At 36.3% G+C, this 23,562-nt stretch overlaps 1 protein-coding gene across 7 annotated transcripts in view; it reads right to left on the bottom strand.

Moving 5' to 3' along the window:
• The window catches only part of PTPN3 (protein tyrosine phosphatase non-receptor type 3), a 160,104-nt gene that overhangs the window by 57,718 nt on the left and 78,824 nt on the right, over nt 1-23,562 (bottom strand). For 6 of the 7 annotated variants that reach the window (XM_072034894.1, XM_027451801.3, XM_027451802.3 and 3 more), the window contains 6 exons: nt 22,436-22,480; nt 21,511-21,563; nt 12,668-12,788; nt 8,229-8,316; nt 4,263-4,351; nt 541-604 (listed from right to left, as the gene is read on the bottom strand). In XM_072034894.1, coding sequence (XP_071890995.1) covers nt 541-604; nt 4,263-4,351; nt 8,229-8,316; nt 12,668-12,788; nt 21,511-21,563; nt 22,436-22,480 — 460 coding nt within the window. Of the gene's footprint in view, nt 1-540; nt 605-4,262; nt 4,352-8,228; nt 8,317-12,667; nt 12,789-14,968; nt 15,116-21,510; nt 21,564-22,435; nt 22,481-23,562 lie in introns of those variants that run through there. The other variant, XM_013104513.5, reaches the window with a different exon arrangement.

Raw genomic sequence — 23,562 nt, 5'->3', positions numbered from 1 at the left:
GTTATGCACTATCCCTGTTCCCAATCTCGTATCTGTCAGCAGCAGAGCTCCCCTTTCCTCCAGGTACCTTCCTTTCCCCCAGAATTCTGAGTCTCAAAACCAGAAGGGACTTCACAAAGTTCTCCCAGACAGGATAAGCAGCTGTTCAGCAGATTCACTGCCGTAAGGTGCTCTACAGGGCACAGTGAGCCAGGAAAAGAGCAGCAGTTACTTGCAAGAAAAATGCTAGGTTACTAAATCTAGAGAGAGGATGAACATCTGTGTTTCTCCCAAGTCTGCAGGGGTAAATATACCTGCGTTAAAAGGACACGGTCCAACAGACTGAAGGTTGAAGTACTCCATGTTGGAAAGGAAACAAAAATGGGAAGCAGAATAAGCATAAAAAGGACCGTGATAGCAAGGGCAAGTTAACGAAACAGAATTTCAAAAGCAAGTTATCATAACGTAGCACCTACAGATCCAGCCCTCCATTGTTTGTATTTTAAGGCCAAAAATTTGAACACAACCATTTAATCAAAACAAAGTGAAATGACTACTTACATGTTTTTGCCGTTGTTGTATAAAAAACTTTTTCCTTTTAAAGGAAATTTTTAATATATTCACCCTGAAAGAGAGAGACAGACCATGAAATACTAAATAATGCCTAGAGGGGAAAAAAAGCAATTAAAAATAATACTGTGTGCAGTCTAAAAGATTACAGCTGTTAAATATTCAGTAAATAATATGCAACCATCTCCTGAGCACTGAGTGGTATATAGATTCAAGAAACTTCAAGAAAAAAAATAGCAAAGAAGGAAAGGTCTTTTTAAAATTAAGATTCTTCCTCATTTCCTCTTTAAATAGCTCTCATAGCAATTCTCTCCCACCAAATCTATTCTTGCAGCAAAAACTTGATGACATCCTTTACTAGCTGTACAAATGTTAAACGTGTCAAGTTTGTATAACTTAAGAATCATATGACAACTGTGACTAAACGAACAAAATTTAAGACCTTAATGACATGACAAGGTTGGTCATACAGTATCTGAAATTTCTCCGAGACTTCACAAAACTGACTTAGGATGTAAAAAGACAGTTCACTTTTATTAACAACTAAAACATTGTAATTAAAGTCAAACCTGAAGGATAAAAAATGCAAGTGTTAATGTATTTTTCACTTATTAATACTGCATAAAAATACTACATAAACTATGTAGCAGAATTGAACATGTCTTTTCTATGTATACACTGTATGATAAAGACTTTTTAAGGTTAGAATTACATTGCAATTGGTGCTTAAACACGTTCCATTTTAGTTATATCCTTAGCAGTTTTGCTAAATTAAGTAAACTTCGAGGTGCCCAGGAATGTTCCTACAAGAAAACAAGATTCATCTAAATTATCTACATAACCAAATGCATGCTCATTTCCAAAAATCTCTGTCAGTTATAGAGCCACAAAGAAACAGGAATTTCATCCACAGCATTCTTTGCAACCAAATTGTGCAAGTTAATGGAAGGTTTAAATCATATCTACTTCTCCTGCTGGAAATACTTGTGCCATCTGACTTGCTGCTTCCAGTGGTAATGATGTGTACTGTATATACAAAAGTTTTGTATTCCCATGTCGCCAGTAAGCCATATCAATTTTCAGTTTATTTACTGAAGTGGAACTAATTTAAATCCATCCATCTTAATCCTTGTGCCACTCTAGCTGAACTAGTACTGCCCAAGTTTTGGGTTACTGGTTCTTTCCCTCCACGCTTCTTGGCTTAGCTCACACTTCAAAAAGTGAGTGAGTGTTTGGAGTTGCTCTCAGCTTACACAGCCGCTGTCACTCCCTGTTCTTAGCTAATGTAGTACCAGCAGAAACAGAAAATACAAACAACTAATCTTGCAAACTAAGCAAAAAAACCCTCCAACCAACAAAAAGGTAGACAACATCTAAAAATAACAGAACTCTCTCATCTCTCCCCACTTTTTAAAAACAATTAACTGCATGGCCACATAATCACTTCATGTCAAATCAGGGCTTTAAGTCTTTTTATTTTGACTCTCCTCTACGCACAGAATGCCTCTCAACTCTATTCAACCTTCTTAAAGCACAACTAAACCTCTTTAATTCGGTGACAAAGAACAGTTACTAATCTGACAGTTTTATTTAACACTAACTCAAAATCGTTTGCAGCACCCTGCCTATTAGTCAAGGGAATGTTCGCATATAGCACAAGCCACAAAAGAAAAAAAAAAAGGAAGAGATTAAGGTATTGAAGGATTTAGATTTAACGAGTACTTGAAGGTGCCACATCCAGAACATGAGCTGAACGGAATGCAGTTATTCCTATTCCAACTAGTGGCTCAGCTGCCTCATCACTCACCAATAGTCTGTCCAAGCGACTATGCAGCTAACTGAATTTTGCCATTAAGTTTTAAAGTATACAATAGCTGAAACTTAGGGATAACGATAAATCTTTTGGCTCCTGTATTCCTCCACCATTCACAAGGGTCAAAGCAGATTTATCACTTAGTGGGCAGAGTTATTCATTTCTGATCATCTTGGCAGTTCTGTCCTGGCACTCACTGTTAACAGCTGGTAGTTTCTGACCTGAAGCAAAAATATTTCCTAACTGTATGTCTCATACGTTGCTCAAGGAAGATTCAGAAGTTTTTGTCATATTCTATGTAACACTTGGTTGAGCGGGGTTTTGATTTTAACTAGTAAGGTAGCATATATTCCTGTAGCAGTTTCTCTGAAGTTTTCAAAGCAAAGAAACTGCATACACTGAATAGCATTTAATGTACAATCTTAATTGCTGCTGATATAAAACAGAGAGCTCATATATTTTAAGATATTTTACTTGCAAAAAGACCTGGAAACTATCACATAACAGTCAAGCACCCCAAGAATAATTTCCCAGAGCTCACTGTGTTAAATCCAAATTTACTTTATAAACCCATCCTGACTTGCATTGCCTCTGACTGATCAGTGAGCTTCTTACGTAAGTCTCTTTGATTGAAAACCTTCCTTTTGCCAAGACAGTACACTCTCACTGCCTCCATTCCTGAAAGCTTTTGGCTCCCTTTGACTACCACCATATGGCACAGTTGTATTGTTGTCATCCATTAATGCTGCAGAGTATTTTACTTACTGTGCTGGAAAGAGCGCTCTGATGGTGTCTGCTGCCACCTTGAGTTCCACCACATTTATGCTGAAGCTCTCCCAGTTCACAGGAAGAGCTACTTACTACAAATTGTGTTATATAAGATGACTAAATACAATTTCAATTATCTGAATGTTTTCTGTGTTCTAAGGCATAAAACGTTCCTTAAGGAGTCTCCTTAGCTGCACACCTTCAACACAGCCAACATGCATTAAAACTCCAGGTAGTACCAAGATGCATCCTGCTTTGATGTCTAAAAAGAAATTGAATGCATACACTACAAACAAGACCTGCAGAAGGCAGAAAATGTGCCTCCAGCTGAGCATTTTAAAAACCTGCAGCTGTTTAAAGAAGCTGAGAGATTGACATATGAAAGGGCAAAGCTCAGGGCATAAAGATGAGAGATAGAAGTCTTCTATGCTTTAGTGTGCATTAGAGATGGATAAATGCAAGATGCTACTGTGCTGTATGAAAACATTATTGACATGTATTGAGGATGGCTACAGTATACTCAAGTGAGTTGAAAGAAAACTCACAGCAAAGAAAAAAAATCCAGAGACTATGCAGTACATTTTTCCACTGAAATTCAAATTGAAACCTATCTTATTACTTTTTCCTAGAAATACCTGTTAATCCATAATGAACCATAATGAATGGATGGAATGACTCGTGCATTTAAGGAATATTGCTAACAGGCACCTTTTTGTACAATTGAGCAAAAAGCCAGTACAACCTACTGGAATGCACTTTCCTGTCACAATTAAGAATATTACATCATCTTACTGAATACATTCTCCAGAAAAACTGTTGCAACTTATGTGAGGAAATGTGTCCAGGTACAACAGTAGAAATCTTTAAAACCACAAGGTCCTCCTAATGATATAGTCACACCTCTAAGTGAATGGACTTGATCGAGACTTCACATAAAGCAAGTAATTCAAAAGCCTTTTGAATTGAAAAGTCTAGGCAACAGGTTTAATTTTTCTCTCAGCACAAGGAAGTACCATTATGCCCCATAAAGAACAAATCTGTGTACTGTAGGCTTCCTGGGAATAAGTGTTAAAGCAAATGGAAATTCTATTTAAAAGATTAAATGTAATTTTTTGTTAATAAAGGAATTTACCAGGGATAGAAGCTTGTGCAGATGAGTTTTCTATATACAGCAATTCCACTGGATGCAATCCCAATCATGAGATCTAGATTATGCAGATCCTGCAAGAGAAAAATAATGTAAGAACAGGGATGTAGTTTGTGTTATTCCCAGTTATTTACTTATAAATTCATTTTCAAGTTTTCTATACTTAGAGTATAACTCCTGAGGCAAGAATTCAATCAACTTATTTGGATTTTTATTCTCATGCATGTCTTTCCTTTGATCCTACCTGCTAGGTATTTCAATCATTAAAACAAGTGTTAATGTTCATCTTACTACATTAGATATTCTTTAGGTCAGCATCAGACTAAAGTTTCAAGCCCTTACATTAATTCAGTGATGGGAAATCAGTTGAAGTACTTTCCAAGATCAACCAGGTTAAGTGGCACAATTTTGGAAACCAGACACAAGTTATCTTATTCTAAGACAAAAGAAATAATTCCTCATCATTTTCAAAGAGATCTTGACAATAAAGACTGGGCAGGAGGTGACTACAATTCTGCATATGGGAGTATGCTAGAGGAACATGCATGTGTATATGAAAATTTGATAAACAAAACTGAATCCATTGTTAATTAAAACAAGAAACTGTGTATTAGCTTAACATGCTTAACTGGAAAAACTCATCCATAAGTTTACAACAGCATTATGTCTAGTGAGGTAGACGAGAGAATAAATAGTTATATATAAGTGAGCATTTGAGTATACAAAAAATGGGGAGTGGGAGCTGAAAGGTGCATTTTAATTTAAATTTAAATTGATGTTACAGAAGTTACATTTCATTATGATTGACATGTTCTAGTACATTATACACAAGTTTCTAATCAGAGCTGAATATAAGCATAAATCTACATGTAAACACGGAACCCATTGGTTAAAATACCAGGTTTGACTCAAAAGTAGCTTCAGAATATTTTATAAGAGATGGCCAAAGGTAACGGATTCTCTTAAAGCCTTCTGTAGCTTAGCTGCTCCTCTAGATGGTACTCTGTGCTCATTTAATACAGAGTCATCTTGTACATCCAACCCTTATTTCTTCCTAAGGCACAGAAGAATAAGACCTTTCTTCTGTAAGGTACAGAAGAACAGACCATGCACCATACAGTCTAAAAATAGCAGAAAGTCTATAGTAAATCCTTTAAAAATAGTTGAATAAAAGTATGATACAGGTGTATGACCGAATGAAGCTGAACTCAATTTGCAACACAGTTTAAAAACCTCCAGTGAAATACCACAGCAGTTCACAGAGAAAGAGCATAACCTATTTAATAAATAGTGCATTGGCACCAAATACTGAGAAGATGAGAGAGACATTGATTCTATTTCTGAGAGTTTAATATAGGAAAATTATTATGTAGGTTGCTGTCCAAATAAGCTTAATCTCTGGGTAGTGCAGAGTCAACTGAAACGATTACCAATCCCTAGATACCCACTGCCCCACTTTTCCAAAGAGTGCTGCTGCAGGAGGTAGTTGAATGTCCATCTGAAGAGGCTCCTGGATTGCCAGAGTTGTGTCAGCATATTACAGTAGTCCTAAACTGGCATCCATGTATTTTAATACAATTGGGAGAAAACGGAGGCGCTTTAGCAGATGAATCGGATGTAATTTAGCTGCCCCTGCCATGCTAATGCCAACCTAATGCGGAGCAGAAATCTGTTTTATTGGCATGTGAAGATTACTCCAAGTTCCAGCTTTCAAAAATCAATAGGCTGAAGGAAAACAGCTTTAGGAGAAAAACTAGAAAAACTATGTGATTCAGCAGAAATAGGATTAGCTAAACACTTAATGGGGATTATTTAGGCCAAAACTACTCTTTTTTTTCCAGAAGCTGTGCCAGAATAAATTGCCCTCCCACCTCTGTCCAAAATCTTCCATGCTATTTATTATAATTAATTATATTATTAAAATGAATTGTTGTGTTAAACAAGTAAGGTTTGTGAAACGAAGAAAAATAAGACCTTGAACTAGCAAAGAAATAGGGTCTTACAATAGAAAGAAGATGTAGATGTGCAGTCATTTCCCTTTCAAAACATTTGTGCCATTAAACCGCACAAATAAGAATTGCCTATCACACATATGCTTTTCTTTTTGCCTATTTCTTTATAGAGATAGTCATAAAAAAGTACTTATAATGCTAAAAAAACGATCGTGCCAGGGATCTTCTTAGTTAAACACTGAGTCATTTTTTAATTACGATTGTCATCTGGACTTTCATAGATGTGGAAATAGCATGGTTCTACAAGTTTCCCTTTGTTTTCTACAAGGTCCCTTCCTCTGAATAAAAATGAAAGATGGGTTAATATCAGACTAATTATTCATCAGATGACAGTGCAAAAAGGAGATTTTATTGAGGCTTCCTAAATTCTTAGTTTTGAGGTATTAAATTCACCCTCTTGAGTTTCTTAATAGTATTTCAATTTAGAATATAACACTTTTAAAAGCTCAGGCTGATCTTCAGAGTAAAGTAAAAGTGATTGCAGATAAAAACTGAACTCAGATTAATTCACTACTGCAAGTGTCATGTTTGGTCGCTAGAAAAATGCTCACACAACTTCTGCAAAGTGCTTGACCTGCACCAGCTTCTTTTGGCCATTAGTATAAAACCCAGTTGTTACCTGGCTTCTTTGCCATATAGAATATCTAAGAGGACCAAGACTTTATTTTAGCAGCAAGGGAAGAGCTGAATCATAAGGATTCACAGAGACAAAAGCCTTTCAAAAAGACAGTTTTATAACTAGCTTTTACTAGCAATTGTTCAAAGCACTAGAATTTGACAAAATAGGAAGAGTGATTTAAGAGCAGTACTAAGCATGGGAGGCTATGAAGAGGAATGCCAAAAATCTCTGCTAAAGCTGGCGTATAATGTAGTAGCCTCAGCCAAAGCACGGGGAGGCATGGACATCCAACCTTCACCGCAAACTTCAGAAACAGAGACCATTGCAGCAGACTGTTTCAAACATCAGAAAAATGTTTACAGCCAACGTGAGCTACCAGATGAGACCAAAGGATGAACATTCATCTGTAGGGCTGCTGCAGTACAGGCAAAGCACTTAGCAAATGAAAGAGTATGTACCAGAACAGAATGCCAGGAATGTCCACTCTGATAAAATGCATTACTATTACTTTTCTCATAGGCTTTATTAAAAAAAAATATATATGAATTGTAACAAAAATACTAATTTGGACTGAAATATTAGCAAGACAGTCTGCATCTTAGCAGCCTGGAATAGAGAAGGCTTTCACTCAAATTTGTACTGTTTGATTTAGATTATACTAAACACAGCTTGGTGTCATGCACAGTAGGGGCTCATGACCAGCAGCCTGACATCCTGAGCTCCAGGTCATTAAATATGAAACAATCTGCTGGAAAACAGAAATGTGCTGTTTAAGCAGGTATCTCCAGAAGACACTGCTACCCACAGAGAGCAGTCCAGCACACTTTGGTTGCTTACCAAAATACTGGGCTACAATAGAAATTAAAAGGAATAGACTGGTCAAGTTAAGGGCACACACAGAAATCTCAAGTGTGACAGTAAAGGGTTCTTCAGTATGGCAGAAACGTGACAGAGATGGCAATGCACAATGAATCTAGACAATGTCAGGTTTAAGAAGACACTTACTTAACATTTACGGGTAACTTTTTACATTGTCAGAAGACAAGAACATAAGAAATTTGTTTATGTATTCTAGATTACTTACCCACAACCATTGCATTTGTATCAAGATATCTTAACAATGGTCTCATAAGTGGCCTGTCCTGATGTTCTTATCAGTTGTTATGAGCACAGACAGTTCATATTTCTGATCACTTTGACCATTTCCTTTCCTTTGTACTCCTCCCCCCCAAAAAATGCTACTGTTTGTACTGCTATGAATATATCTACAAAAAGGTGTATAAAAAAAAATCCAAGTGAAATATTGCAATGTAAACATACTCTACCACTGTGCAATTCCACTCCATAGAAATCAAGTGTTCGCGCTATATTTATGTAGCAGGACTCTGCTTCAGATTGCTTGAGGCCACTAAAAGAGAAAAAAAGATGCAGACCAGAGTCAAAAATAAGAGACATGAAATTACTTTTATTCCAAATGCAGGAAAAAAAATAATAATCCTACAGCCCAGTGTCTGACATACAAACCTCATTAAATAGTGCCACAAAGCATTTAACTTGTGAAGGGCCTCCTAAACACCTCTCAAAATTGAGCAAACCAAAACCACTGTCATCACCTCAGCCATTCTGCATCAATATTTTTAGAAAAATCATTTTTACCTGTTTTGTTTAAAGGGGTAAAGAAACAATTCCCCTGCAAAGGCTTCTTCTACAATGAGAAGCTCTATCCCTATACATTCTATATTGCATAGCCTCTCAGAAGAAAGTTATCTAGAAGAAAGATTAGAAGCAGGAATCTACTCAAAAATACAGTGGGAGAGGGAGGGAGAATATTAAACAAGTTATAAAACTCACCAAGGAAGAACCATTTGAGTTTATTCATAATTAATAAACATAAAGTCCTAAAATCCATTTTCCCCTGCAGCTAGATGCGTGCAAGACTTAAAAGGAATCTATCTCACAGTTTTCTAGGAAACTTCTAAGATTCTGTGAGATGTTTGCTTTCAAAGAGAAGAACTCAAACATCCCCACATCTAATAAACTGATTTTATAACTTTATGGAAGGGCTACATGGAATTGACTAGGAGCTTTAAAAACCAAAGAATCCAAAAGTAATCTCTACCTAGATAAGTTATCTCATGCAGCCTACTAATTATTCACCTGAGAGGATCGAAGTGCAGCTACACCAGATCCCCTACTTATGATAAAAAGGTAATTGCTTCCAACAAATTGTAGGGCGAAGAAGTTTTTCTCTGTTGTGAACCGATCCAACAACATCCCACTAATCCAGAACCTGCTGTAGCCTACTGCCATTGTGCTGTGCCAGCAGTGATCCTGGCCTTGCAGTGCAGACCAGTGCTTCAGGCACTACAGCATGTTGGAGAACTGTCAGACCAGAGACCAACTGATTATTACCTACACACATTGAGGCAGGATGGTATCTGATGTCTTTTCTATCATAGCTACAACTAAGTGCAGGTAAAAGAATTCTTCCGAAACTAAGGACAAAAATATGTTAATCAAATGTAATTTAAACCAACAACTTGTAAGAAAAACATGTAACATTATATGAAGTTAGAACTCCAGATAGAAAGGCATTCTCAATAAAGCAGTAATTCCTTTTTTTTTTTTTTAAAAAAAAATAAATGAAGTTTTACCTCAAAAGATGGACATCTATTACTTCAAGTTACTTATCCATCCTCTTAAATCCCAGACCATCATACTAATCTTCCCTGAAACCACCACTCTAAGAAATATTACATTATGCTCCATAAAACTGATTAGAAAGACTGGAAGTGATCCTGAGCCAGAAAGCCTTTGACAGAAGCGTGGTTTGAATATGTCACAACATTAGAATAAAGACTACAAGTAATATAAGCTGCTTGCAGACAAACTACTTACTGAGACTCACATCTACACTGACTACTGCATCTTGATTTAAAAAAATAAAAAAAATAGCAGAAGACACAAGGTCAATTTATATCAAAAAGGCTGAGGGGGAAAAACCAACACAATGGCTACTGTTGTATTCAGAACACCTGCTGTTTGCAGCAGTATATCATTGTCATCTTTAAAATTTGGATCAAGAACTTTTCAGAAAGGTGGGGAAAGTCTGATGCATACCAACAAGACATGCTTGCAAGTTTTAATTCTCAGCTTGCATGCATCATGTACATCAGATCAATCAAGTCTTGTGTCTTGAAAGACCACTAAAAAATGCCTCAGCACTAAGACTTTTTTTCTGTTTCACCTCCTACTCTAATAAAGAGAAAGCTAAACCACAGGTTCTTAAGCAGGTAGTAGTTACTCAGTGAAATAAACAGGAAAGAGAAAACTGATTTTGGTACCTCCTTACAGTTATTATAGCTGTTGACACTGAAAGACAAACAATCACGTAGAATGTAAGCACAGTATGAAGTTTCAAATGCCTCAATTTCTTCAAACTGACAGCTAAATCTAGCAAGCACTAGGATAGCAGTATCAGTTTCGGTAATAGCCACACCTTATGAAATCTGGGTGCTTAAGTTAAAAAAATAAAAATAATAATAAAAACACATACAGAATGAAAAAATCACTCTACAGAGTTATGAACACAGAAGGAATATTTCTGAAGCTTTACCGATTTGATATGAAAACGGTTGCTTTCCCAACAGCTATTGCACACTGAAGTGTCTCACGTAAACCTGATCATAGAACTACCTACCTTCTCAAATCTGGCGAAATACAAAAATCAGTTTGAAAATAGAGCAAAGCTATAAAAGATATGAAGCAGTATGGCTTCTCAAATCTATATTGCATTTCAGCAATTATGACCTTTTAATTTGTCTCCACAAAAGTTTCCCAAAGGATGGATATGAAAGAATGAAGAACAGATGCTCATAGGGCTGGCTTTGCAACCCTGTAATCTAATTTATAAGAGATAATAATTTTCAGATATTACACATGGCCTATTTCAAATACTACCAACTCACTTCATATCAGTAGGAATTTCATTTCAAAACACTGCTTTCCTCAGTGAGATGAGGAGAAGCCAGAAGATGATTCAAATCATAAGATGAGAAATTTTCCCTTTCATATTTCCTTCTTGGAAGGCCCAGTGAACACCATAATCATTCTTGTCAAATATGTTACCAGCACTGGCTTCATCAAAAAAAAAAAAAAAGTCTCTAATATCAGTATTCACAATACATGCCAAAGGAAGATGTAATAAATACTGCTAGAATACACAAAACTTGTCTGCCTCTCCCTGCACTAAGAAATAAATAGTCCTGAAAACCAAAGTTTTTTAAAAGGCTATAAGTGAATAAAGAAACATTTTTGCTAATGCAGCCTATTCGAGTATTATTATTTGTAACTTTAATTCTAAAACCTACGTGAATAGAGTGCTTAAAATAGAGCACTTAGACTTCATGATCATGATGGCTTCAATCTACCAAAAAACATTCACTGAAAACGTCAGCTTCGCTGAAAGGTCCTAGAAAGGAAAATACTTTCCAACAGACCTAACCACCCCTTCATGTAGACCAATGGTAATCTCTAGTCTGTTCTCTGCAGGACATAATTGGTCATCGGCTATGACAGCACTAAGGCCATGACTTCAACCTACCCACTCACAGACTCCTCAGAATCTTCCCTTGGTAATCTCCAAGTCAGCTTCTTCCTAATGACAACCGTATTTATTAATTCACATCTACATGTTCCTCACTAAGGACTTCTGAGCCTTTTGGAAACTGAATTAATTGGGAAGAAATAGAAGCCTCAGGTATTATGTTCCTGCAGATAAACGGCTCAGAAAGCAGTCCTGGTAAGTACCTATGCTAAAGGAACAGATGCTGCATGAATTCAATGGTTGTTGTCATTTTATCCCCATAAATGACAACAGCATGCATGCTCTGGACTGGGCTAGGCAGCACTCATGAAGTTCAGAACTACCCACTATACCTCACTAACTCTACCAGTGGTAAAGAAACAAAGAAGAGGTGAGAGTATTGAAATAAAGACAAAAAAAAAAAAAAAAAGGAATATTAGGGGTTGAGGAAAACGGAGATATTTCAGGGCAGAAAACAAGAAATCAGAGAAAATGGGAGGATGGCAAACTAGCTCTGCTGCAATAAAAAAAAATAAAGATAAGGACAGAGTATGAGTGTCTAGAGACTCAGATGTCATTTGTTCAAATATAAGCAGCAATTTCTTAGGTTAACATATTTGTATGCAGCATGCAAGTATCTGATCGACATCACTAATTCTAAATCTGCAGTCTTACAGGGAACAAATCAGCAGGGTTAGCAAGAGTAATTAGCAGTAGACTTCAACTGGAACAATCAATTGCAGCCTTTATATTACACTCAGGAGAGTGGAGTAAAAGCACTAAGAGTATTGGTCTTCCCCCTGCCACCATATCCCCTCCATACGTGGATAAAAAACCTGTATGATTTCAGAAATGGGCCTTTTCAAGGCAAAGGCCCTTGATCCAAAAAGCCTCAAACATCTAGTACAGTGTTCTAGATAGCTACTGTTAACAATGTATAATGTTAACTGATCTGCTTGTCATAACTAGAAATTTATTGATACGTTTTAACACATTGGCATCACACACTGAAAAACATGTATTTTGCATTTATGTGCTAAAAAACGAGTATTTTGTATAATAGAAGTTATACGAAATAAAACCACTAAAATCTTGAATCTTCCTTTTTGCATCCCCCCCTTCTTTTTTTCTTTAAGAACTCATGGGGCACGAGAGAATTACAAGTTAATGTTACCTGTGTTGCTCATGTAGAGATTCTACTTTGGTAAGAAAATCTTTGTTCTGCTCTGGTATAAAGTTGTAATTGGACAGATATCCTGAATGATGTACTGAAGCGTTATAGTCTCCAAGTTGTGCTGTTAGAAAACAAGAAACACACATAGAAAGTTTACATAGTTAATTACCATTTAGGAGAAATCCCTCCTCCTTGTTAAAATATGACAAAATATGCATGTATATGGGGAAAAGCAAGAATTACAAATTATCTCCCACAGGACAAGCGGTGTTGAATGCAGCAAATTTTATGACATCAATGGAAATTTTTGTTTGTTTGTTTTTTCCCAAAATATGCTTGCTCTAACCATAATCTCAGGCACTGAAAAACTCAGTACTTACTCATATAACCACAGTTTTGCATCACAACCTGTAAAAACACTACATGGGCAACATGTGCCATGTTGGCACAGACAACCAATACTGTAACATTAGAGGGAAACAAATTGCTTCAGTGAGACAAGTGAAATCACACTGAAATATCTTTGACTATTTGATTAGAAGTCTTCAACAAGACCTGTATCTTAAAAAGCATCTATTCTCTACACTGGGAAGTAAAACCTGTTGAAGCTAACTACTGTGGCTCTGCCCTAATAATGCAATTGTTAACCTTGACACAACTGAACACAAGTTATTTAATACAAAATGAGAAATAACTCCTGATTTAGATGTAACGTTACCAAGCTATTACCAAAAGTAAACACATCTACAGCCAAATAAACTAAAAAAACAACAATCCTTAAAGCTTTATCCCTTCAATAACGATACTAAATAGTGTAGATTTTTAAATAGTTACTAGATAAAACCTGGTTCTTATCCACAGCTGGTGAAACTGAAAACAAATGAAACTACAAAAGACCATAAATCTATAGCCTCAGTCTATGTAAGTTTTCTTTAAATATTAGGTCAGCATTAATTTATGTCCTGGAAGATATACACAAACATTCACAAACCTTTTACTTGTTATAAAGATGGAAGGTTTGGGGCAAGAGGGCAGTCGATTCAAATAAAGTTCCTAACTGGCACAGATACACCTAGTTTCAATTAAGCAAGTAAATTAAAACCTGGACTTCATTGGAACTGTACTACTTTCACAAAATGCTTAAGAGACCAAATCCCCAAATGATGGAATATTTAAGCAAATCACTAGAACTTGTGCTGTGTTCTGCTTTTTTTATTTTTTTTTATATTTTTTTTTTTTTACTAGAAGCATGAAGTTTTTATTACAAAGCAATAAGCTTCACAGAAGTTATTTGTATGATGTATAAAGTAGCACAAGAGAAAGTACTTGTGTAGACTGCAAATACTCCAGCATGTCAGGTTGCAACTAAATCAAAGAACAAACATTTAGGAACAATGCTATCACCACTATTTTCCCAGAAAAGACAAAGCATAGAAGACTGATTTAAATGATTCAGGCTAGGGAGAAAATAAAAATGTTGTGCACTTCAGAAATAACTTACAGGTACAATAACTATGGAGCATCTGCAATGCAGGGTATAACAAGTATTTGTCACTTGCTTATCCAAAAAGCATGACTTGTAGAGAGCTTAGGAAAGTGAACCACCATGATAAAAAACAGTTTCTAAGCAAATACAGTCAGAAACATGTGCAGCTGCACACCTAGTTGTCAGCATGGAGTACTTAATGTTTATCATTCCAATTTTTATTTAAGTTAGATATATTGAATACAGATGTTCCTGCAGTGCGTTGAGGTTTTTTAAAAGGTAGCCTGAATTTTAAATTATCAAAATGGTTGGCAAAAGAGTAAATATTTACTATTAGAACTAAAACACATATATTAATAGTGCTGTCAAATAATGCACCTCAGAAGAAGAAAACAAAATGAAACAAGAAAACAAGACAGAAGAGCCAGAAGTATAACAAGAAGCTGAAATAATTTTAGGAATACCTATATATTTACAGAAATCCAAGTTTCTATCAAGATCGAGGCTATGACTATGAAACAACAGAAAACTTCATACAAGGTGGGCGCATTAGTAGCAGCGGAAAAATGAAACACAATTCTGGATGTCAGTAGTCATCTGAAGACTTTTTACCTTTATTAGCCATTAACATAACTCATCTTTTCTATGAAACATAACATACATTTTTAATGTTGTTCTGGTGACAGAGCTTTGTTGCAGTCAGTTTGAATCACATCCTTGTCAATGGGAAGAGACCAGATTGCCAGGAATTAGACAATGCAGTTGTCCACTTCATTTATTTTTATTAGGTAAGAATATTTTTACTATAATTTTACCTTCTCTAAAGAGGGCAACTGTTGTTCCTTCACTGGTTATGATGTAGGGTCTTCTTGCTCATCTTCCCAATATGGTGGTGGCTCTGGTCTTTTTTCCTCTTCCTCCTAGCTATCTGAGGTCATGGCAACAAGGGGAGCAGCTCAGAGTACTACTTGCTTCTCCAGCTCCCCAGCCAACTGTCACAGTTGAAGAGAAACTATAAATGCTGATTAGTAGACATCTTGGAAGAGTAATGTTCTTGTGCAGGATTTTAGTTATCCAAATAGGAAAAAGAAGCATTAGGGCATATCAAGACCTCAGTAGGAATAAAAATCCATAAGGTTTCTAGCTCTTTAATGGATTTCTCCAGAAGATACGGGGTGGGATGCCGTTAGTAAAGACCTTTCCAATCAGTTTCTCCTGAAATAGCTTCTGCTCTGATCACACAGGCCAGCAGCAGCAGATTCAACTGACTCAGTGAGGATAAAAGTAACTTCTTTTTTTTCCTCCAAACATTTCCCCATTCTAATCATCTGTTGCGCTTTAATTCATCATAACCAGGTAAAATTAAAGAAAATTGAACAATTGAGCAATGGCGACTCAAAACTGAACAGGAAGGGCCTGAGCAACCTCATCTGATTTTGAAGAAGCCTCTTCCAAACTGAATCTTTCTGTGGTTCTACTTTTATGACGTTATTTTTGATATGCAAGCCTTCTGCTCCATGACCAAGATAACTATTTGCTTGCTTCTGGTTTTAAAAGTTAATTTGTTGTTGAAGACTACCAGCACCAAAATAGTGAGTTCAGTTTGGACTTGTTCTTTATTTCCACAAAGATGTCAGGCAACCCCACTAAGCACAGTAGTAGAAAATATAAGCTGTTAGCTTTGTGTAACTTATATAGGGAATAGAAAATAGTCCCCAATTATCTGATATCCTTACAGGTGCAAAAGACAAGTCGGTCTCCAATTCTAGGTTTCCTTATTAACAATAACAAAAACATTTGTGGACAAAGTAATAGCACCAAAACCTGTTTATGCATATGGGCACTCTAAATAACTATGGATACAAGAAGGCTGATGTACGAATGCTTCATTTACTAAACATGATGTGGAATTAGTCACAGATACTACAAACATTTCGATCCAAAGGAGTGCCTACAGAAGCTAGTCCCTGAAAATACATTTAGTGTCAATTTTCCAAAGACCTGAGAAGTATATCTGAAAATGATCAAGTAGTTTTGCACTGAGTTTGTAACTTTTTGCAGGGTTGAATATTTTAAGTTACATGAATAAAGTGAACTGAATTGCCTGGTTTTAAAAGAGGATAATTACATAAGCAGATCGAGTTCCCAGTGGAACCGAAAATTACCAAATAATGGGACAACTTTAGAAGATGAGTTATATAGGAAAAGCAATTGCTCAAGACATTGAAGGAGTGGCATGAAAGGAAGTTTAAGTCAAAAGTTAAATTAGCTGACTTTTTACCAAGGAGTAAAAATCCTCAGGTAATAAAATTGTAATGCAGGATTAAAATATAGTTAGGGCCACAGGACTGGTCTCCACATGAGGATGGCAATAATGTGATGAAATGAGAGTGAAATGTAATATTGAAGGCTGATGACCAATTTATCTTCACGAGGACACTGAGGTGCAGAAAGAAAAGATGCATCCTTATCTCCACAGTTCAAAAAGTTTAGACTTTGCTAGCTACTGTTGAGAAGTTGTGACTACTAATTATGGAAATGCTTCTGGAATGTGGAATAAAATCCACTACACCAGAGTTCAGTTTTGAAGAAACAACATAAGAATGGAAACACTTATTAAAAAATAATAATTAAAAGGAGCATTGAAATGAGTGAAAATCCATGTAGATGTAGAAGTTAAAGATACTACATTGAAAACAGTTATCAGAAAAAGACAACAAAAATGACCAAAAAAATCTTAAGCGGATGTTAAGAGAATCAAAACTGTTTCAACAAAAGCAACCTGTAACTAAATAAGGACAAGAATATGAACTCTTAACTCAGAGAACCACTAAGTAAGCAAGCATGAATTCCCCACTGGGCAAGAAGAGCTAGCTAACACATGGATAAAACCAACTTGTTTCGCTGATGACAAATATAAATTGTTGTTGAATACACTTATGGAAGCTGGTCACTTTGTGGTGAGATGGATATAATAGTACAGAAACATTTGTAGAAATAAATGGCAATTATACATACACAATGGTGGTCTCAAAGTTATCTATTCATTAACACTCCAGAAAGAAAAATGAGTCATAATCATCATGATGCATTTTATTTAAAAAATAAAAAATAAAAAAGATAATCAGATGCTGAAAACTCTGACAAAAGTTGAAAAACATGGAAAGCAAAAAAAAAACAGCTGAAAATGAGTTCTAGTGATTTGCTACTTCTAAATCTTAAATACAAACTGTACCTTCAGAAACCATCTAGTTACAATCAGAAAATGTGTTGAGAAGAACAAAGCATATCCAAAGTACAAGGCGTATTTCTCTTGAAAAACTGTGGGGGTAGGGGCAAAGTTTATAAAATGCTTACGAAAAGGAATAATTATCAGTATTCCCAAAACACTAGGAGGATTTGTGGAGCTAATACACCTTAAAACTCCACCGATCAGTCACATGTTGTACCTCACAATTCACTACAACTCATTATCGTGGGTATAACAACACACCACATGGACCTTGATCCTTGGTAACTGTTCTATTGCCTTTTTAGTTATGTTACGCAGAAGTACTTATTAAAAGGTTCGTCTACCTTACAAATACAGACGAAATAGTACCTGGTCTACAAGGCACTGTAAAAAGTCAGCTCCTTCAGCCACAGTATTAGCCAGTATCCCAGTCTGGGATTTTCCACTCCAGAGATTACAGCACTGTACTACTTCAATGTTTTAAAGTGTTACAGATTCAGTTATTTGCAGCGTAGTGGAAGAACCTCAGACAAACAACATTTGAAGTAATAATCTCCTGAAGTGTCCTCTGTATTGCTTATCACAACTGTAAAACATAATTAAGGAAGAACAGTCCCGAACAGCAGGAAAGCTGCTGTATAAAAGCTGTTAGGATGATCATAGAAGAGTGGTTGTATGAAAAGCTGCCAGCAAGCCCCAAACCAGTAACCTAGACCACAGGGAACCACATGGAAGAAAATGGGCAGGTATTTCAACTCATCTCTCCAAGCAGGATTCTAGTATTGAGGGGTTCATCACCACCACAGATAACACGCTGGTACTGTTGATGACAAGCACTATAGGACACAATAAAAGTCTCCTATGATTAAACAGCATTGCTGCAGGCTTCAGAACAATGGACAGGCCACATACACATCTGGTAAATAACTTCAAACGTTGGAAACTCAAGTCAAAGTTCTCTGAATTTATCAAATCTGATTTTGGTTCCAAAGTATAAGGGTTACAGGTGCCCTGGAGTAGCAGGAACCTTGACTGATCTTCAAGTACATGCATCAGCCTACACGATGTACTTCAGAACAATATTTCCCTTCAAAAAAGAATGAAGAATGGGCAAGAACCATGAACAAAAATGCAAATAATAATAATAATAATCCACCACTGACAAAAAAAAAAAAAACAAGTGCTAGCTGCAAAGTGGAAGGTCTCTGCAAAGGAAGCCAAAGGTTTCAATGAATTTTATATAAACAAGATGGGTAAAATGGTAAAAAGAAGGGTAAAATGAAGCTAAGTTAGAAGAATCGGGCAAGAAGAAAGTGGCAGGGGAAATTATGTGGTGCAACTCTCACTGTAGATATTCTGTTGATTTCATGAACTGATGTTCCCCTAAATTTTCCAGCCTGCCTCCTCTTCTGAGGCAGACAGGATCTCAGCCTTTGGCACACTCTTGCTGGGGTTCTCCAAACTGTAAGAAACTCTTAGCTCCTGAGGAACCTGCATGCTAAGTTCACCTTTCCTAAATTCTTCACCCTTGCCTGCCTTCTTTTTCTTCAAAGAGATTGAAGTCCACTTAAATCTCAAGCAACCCATCAACGCCTTCCTGAATAAATTCAGGAAGAAAGACAGCAGTGTGCTGCAGAACTCCAAGCACAACTGAGAAGGGAACCGTATCACAGGAGGTAAGACAAATACCGCTTAAAAGCAGAAAAAGGAAAAAAAGACAGTCACAATGAATGACTGAACAACTCATGCTGAGGAAAAAGAAAGCTTAGAAGTATTCATAGCATTTTGCGTTGGCTTTGCAGCTGTTTTAGATTCAAGTCCCAGACTAGCAAAGGACAAACGCACAAGCGAGCAAAAACTTCCACCAAATCCATGGGACCTCTTGCATACTTGTAGTCAGGCACATTTAGAGTGTCTTGGAAACGGGAACTTACTACAGGCAGGAACAGAAAGTAAGTGTAGCTAAATCAGCTACATGACATATAAAATAAGAAGTGACACATGATACACATCTGTTATTTAATTTTATAGACTATACAACATTGCCATTTTACAGTGGTAGAAAACAAGGGATACAATCTTGCATTAGATTGTTATTTAGAGGAGCATGCTTCAGTCTCACAAATTTTGAAATCATTTGAAATTCACCTTAGTACGCTTTCTTTAAAAAAGTATTTCAAAACTCACTGATAGTTTAATATTCATAAATGCATCAGTTACAAGTGTCTGAACTGAATAGGTAATCAAGTTGAGTCACATGCTATTTAACCAAACGCACTATTCACACACATTTGTATTCCCCCGTAAGTTAGCACCACCAGACAACGCAGGGTGTGTCATGAAGGTAAAGATTACCACGACAGGGTTTTCTTTATTTTAGAACAGCAGTACTAGACGCAAAAATCCCTTCAATGAGCAACGGAGACAACGAACATCCTAACAGCACAGCAGCCATCACCAAGTATCTGCTTGCAAAACTCAAAAGAAGCCCATGAAGGTCAATCATACAAGTGCCATATGTAAAGATTATAGTTAAATACAAGAACAGAAATATCAAACATCAGGCTTCATGCACAGTGAAAGACATCAATTTCAACCTTCCCCCTAGTGACAACTGCTCCACCTTTTAAATAAGCATAAAGTTATCAAAGAGCTGTGAGCTCTCCCTCTGCATACAATGGAAGTTAAAGGAAACAGCAGCCTGAAAAACACCAAGAAGCTGCATTAACAGGAAACAGCTCAGGTAAAACCACCCATGGACAATTGCTTTTTAACAAGCAGATACCTCCTACCCAAAAACTTAAACTCTCCTTAAAAAGTATCACTAGATATTAAAACACACTAGTATGCTTCCACAACCTTTACTGATCTGTCATTCTGCTTTCATAAAACTTGCTGCATCATTAGGTATCAAAAGCACTGAAAAGGGAGATCTCACAAAAACCAAACGGAAACAGGAATTACTTTGTCATTTGGGGTACGCTACCAGTGACATAGCTCATTTTGAAAATCAATCACAAGTTCAGGATGAACAAAAGTATCTGCACTCCTCAGTGTACCCTTTAATTTTCTTGCTTTAGCACAACCATGTTGCCAACGTTGCACTTAGCATCTTTGAGTGTTTCAGTGTTCCAGTGCCCTGCTGTGTTCCACAGACACATGAGTACGTAGGCATTCTCTTTTGCAACAAAACTAGGAGACTAGCCTACCATGGAAAACATGTTCTGGCTTCAACTGTTCTTATTAATCCTGAATGTGGTTAAAGATCCATTTAATAGAAGGATGAAAAACACAATAAACATAAAAGTGGATTGTTCAGTTACGTAGGATTTTCAGAGACCCATGCTTGCCACTCTTTATACTTTCTCCTTTGAAAACTGAATTTTAATTTTTTAGTTTCATGCCTTCCTATAATCATTCCTGTGGACATTGCTAATGTCAAAGTAATTATACAACTATTCTACTATGGTTGCTCTGCAATCTTTTTTTTTAAATACAAAAATAAAATATTTTTATTTTCCTAATATTACCCTTAGAAATTCTTTTTGCTAGCAGCAGGCAGAGGACAAGGATGTAAGATATTGGAAGCAGAGTCACCTTAACATATTGCAAACTGCCAGTTTTTACATATCTAACAAATCAGTATTTCCTGAAAAAACATTACATAAGAACATTTGAGTTTCTTAATCACAGTAATCAATTTACCTTCCCCTTAACTGTTCTCTAGATGATCTCTTATTTCCCTGGAATGCCTTCCTGTAGTTACTGTAACAAACACTAAGCTTCGTTTTGTTTCCAATGGCAATGAAAATGTGCCTTTTTTTTTTTTTTTGTCAGCAGTACACATTCTACAAGCACACAAATATAAGAATACCATTATTGTTTTTTGGTTTTTTTTTTTTTTGGACAGACACAATAAGCACACTTTTTCTATGTAGAATATCTGAAGTTTGTCATTAGTAACTTTCCCTTCCCCTACAAATGCCACAAAGCAACATCTGTAGCACTTTTGACATTCCACACCAGCAGACAAGGAAAGAAATCTTCCCTTAGTTTTCACCGCAGAACAGCAGAGAAGGTGGTTGGTCAAATAGATTTATTAACAAAAGAAAGATTGTTACTTACACTGTACTGCATACGATGCCAGGACAACAGCAGAATTAAGGGGGCAAGACAACCTGGAAAGGGGGAAAATATTTTCATTTAGACAAACAGTATAAATGCAAACATTAACTATGTATTTGTAATTAGTTCTGTAGATAAGGTCTTGTTTATCTTCAGAGGGTGTCCAATTTTTTTCTTACACAGATCGACTGTCAAAGCAAAGTAAGACTGTACATCACAGGCTAGCTGGGTAACGCTAGATGCGTATTCTGGAAACAAAAGAAGGGATTTTTATAGGTCTCTGGACATTATTTTAATAGCTGCAGTCTGGTATATTTGGAACTAGACACAAACACTAAAATTAGCCAAATGCTAATTTTATATGTATACATGGCAAGCTCTGATATATTATCCAAAAGTGACTCCATAACCTACTATGAAATCCTAAATTGCCTTTAGGATTGCAGATAAGGAAAGAGAAGGTGCTTGTTTGTTTAATGTACAAACATACAGGAATCACAGGCAAAACAACCATTGGGTGTATGTTCACTCGATCAGGAAGATACCCCGTGACCACGAGAAACAGTAAGAAACAGTAGTATGAACAGCCCTTTGCTATTCCCTTCCTGTTACTGCAGCTTACAGAAGGCCCCTCGTGTTTAGAATACTGTCTAGCACACCATGCTTTGCAGAAAGAGGGCGTCTCAAGCAGACGTTGTGTGTGCAGAAACACCATCTCCTACACCTCATTCACAACAGACTCCTCAACTGTTCTTAATAATTGAGCTATGCAAAAATTTGCAGTGTTTCCAAGCAACTGATTTTTTAGAAAGCAGTATTTCATGATGTACATTTTTATAGCAACAATAGACACCATCAGAAAAAGGCTTGTTTTATTGGTTTTGATTTTCAACAGAATTATGGAGAAGTTGAAAATTGTTATTACCTTCCTTCCACAATGTCTGTCTTCAGTTGTAAGAAGAATAAGTGCCTAGGAAATAGTTTTTGGGAAAAGAGAAAGATTTAATTTTCATATATAAAAGGTATGGTTTAAATGTTTCCAAGTATTAATTCTATTTTATTATGGGGGTAGGTTTCCTTGCAAATTATACGAACAGATTAATAAAGCTTAGCGGCATTTACAAATACGTCATCACACACCCACTCTCTTCTCACAACAGTTTTGAAAGATCTTTGACAGTCGTTACCACAGCACCAGGACCACAGTATTAATGGCATAATGAACACTGTGAAATATAAACAATTACAGAACCAGTCTCCCTTTCTCACAGGAGCATCCAACTTGGATGTAAGTTCTTTAAAAAAAAAACACAAATAAATCTGTGATAGTTTATCTTGGGACTATTTTTAATGATCAAGGGAGGGAGGATGAGACTTTCCTCAAGCAGCATATGCTGACAAAAGCTCTTAAACAACCCTCCAAGAGCAATTTAGTCTTTCTCATATTAGGGTGTTTGACAAAATTACTTGATGGCAGTATGGAGTGCTGGGAGTGAAGAATCACACAGAGCAGACCTTTGAATAATTTTAGTTTGCAACTAACAGCTTACAGCCGCATGATTAACAAAAACTAAACAGGTCAATACTTCATTTCTCTGTAAGAAAACCTTTTAAAATGCTGTACTATTTATATTCTCGAGGGACTGAAATTAGCTATTAAAATTTAGGCAAACCATGAAAATGTGACAAAAATGCCAGATGAGTGGGAGCCTGTGAATTCTAAATTCTAAATCCTGTGCACTGAACAAAACAAGTATTTCAAGCCTTTTGACACATTAATTGAAAATTACTTCTAATTCACGTACCCCACCACTCCCAAAACTCAGATTAAAAAAGAAAACGTTGAAGGTCTGCTATAAACTGAACCATTATGTATCTTTGTATGCTACAAGTAATGGGCGAACCAGAAAACAAGAACTGTTATCTGCTCTTCCTGAAACAAAATAAACAACGCCCTCTCACACCCTTGGAATTAAATCTACCAAGTGTGTTCAGAACTGACTCAGCGCTAATACAAAAAAAAAATATTAACAGACTTCAGGCATGCAGACA

The sequence above is a fragment of the Anas platyrhynchos genome, chromosome 2, assembly GCF_047663525.1.
Source record: "Anas platyrhynchos isolate ZD024472 breed Pekin duck chromosome 2, IASCAAS_PekinDuck_T2T, whole genome shotgun sequence".
Taxonomy (NCBI): domain Eukaryota; kingdom Metazoa; phylum Chordata; class Aves; order Anseriformes; family Anatidae; genus Anas; species Anas platyrhynchos.
The sequence above is the reverse complement of the archived record's forward strand: the minus strand, read 5'-3'. Positions and strand labels throughout refer to the sequence as shown.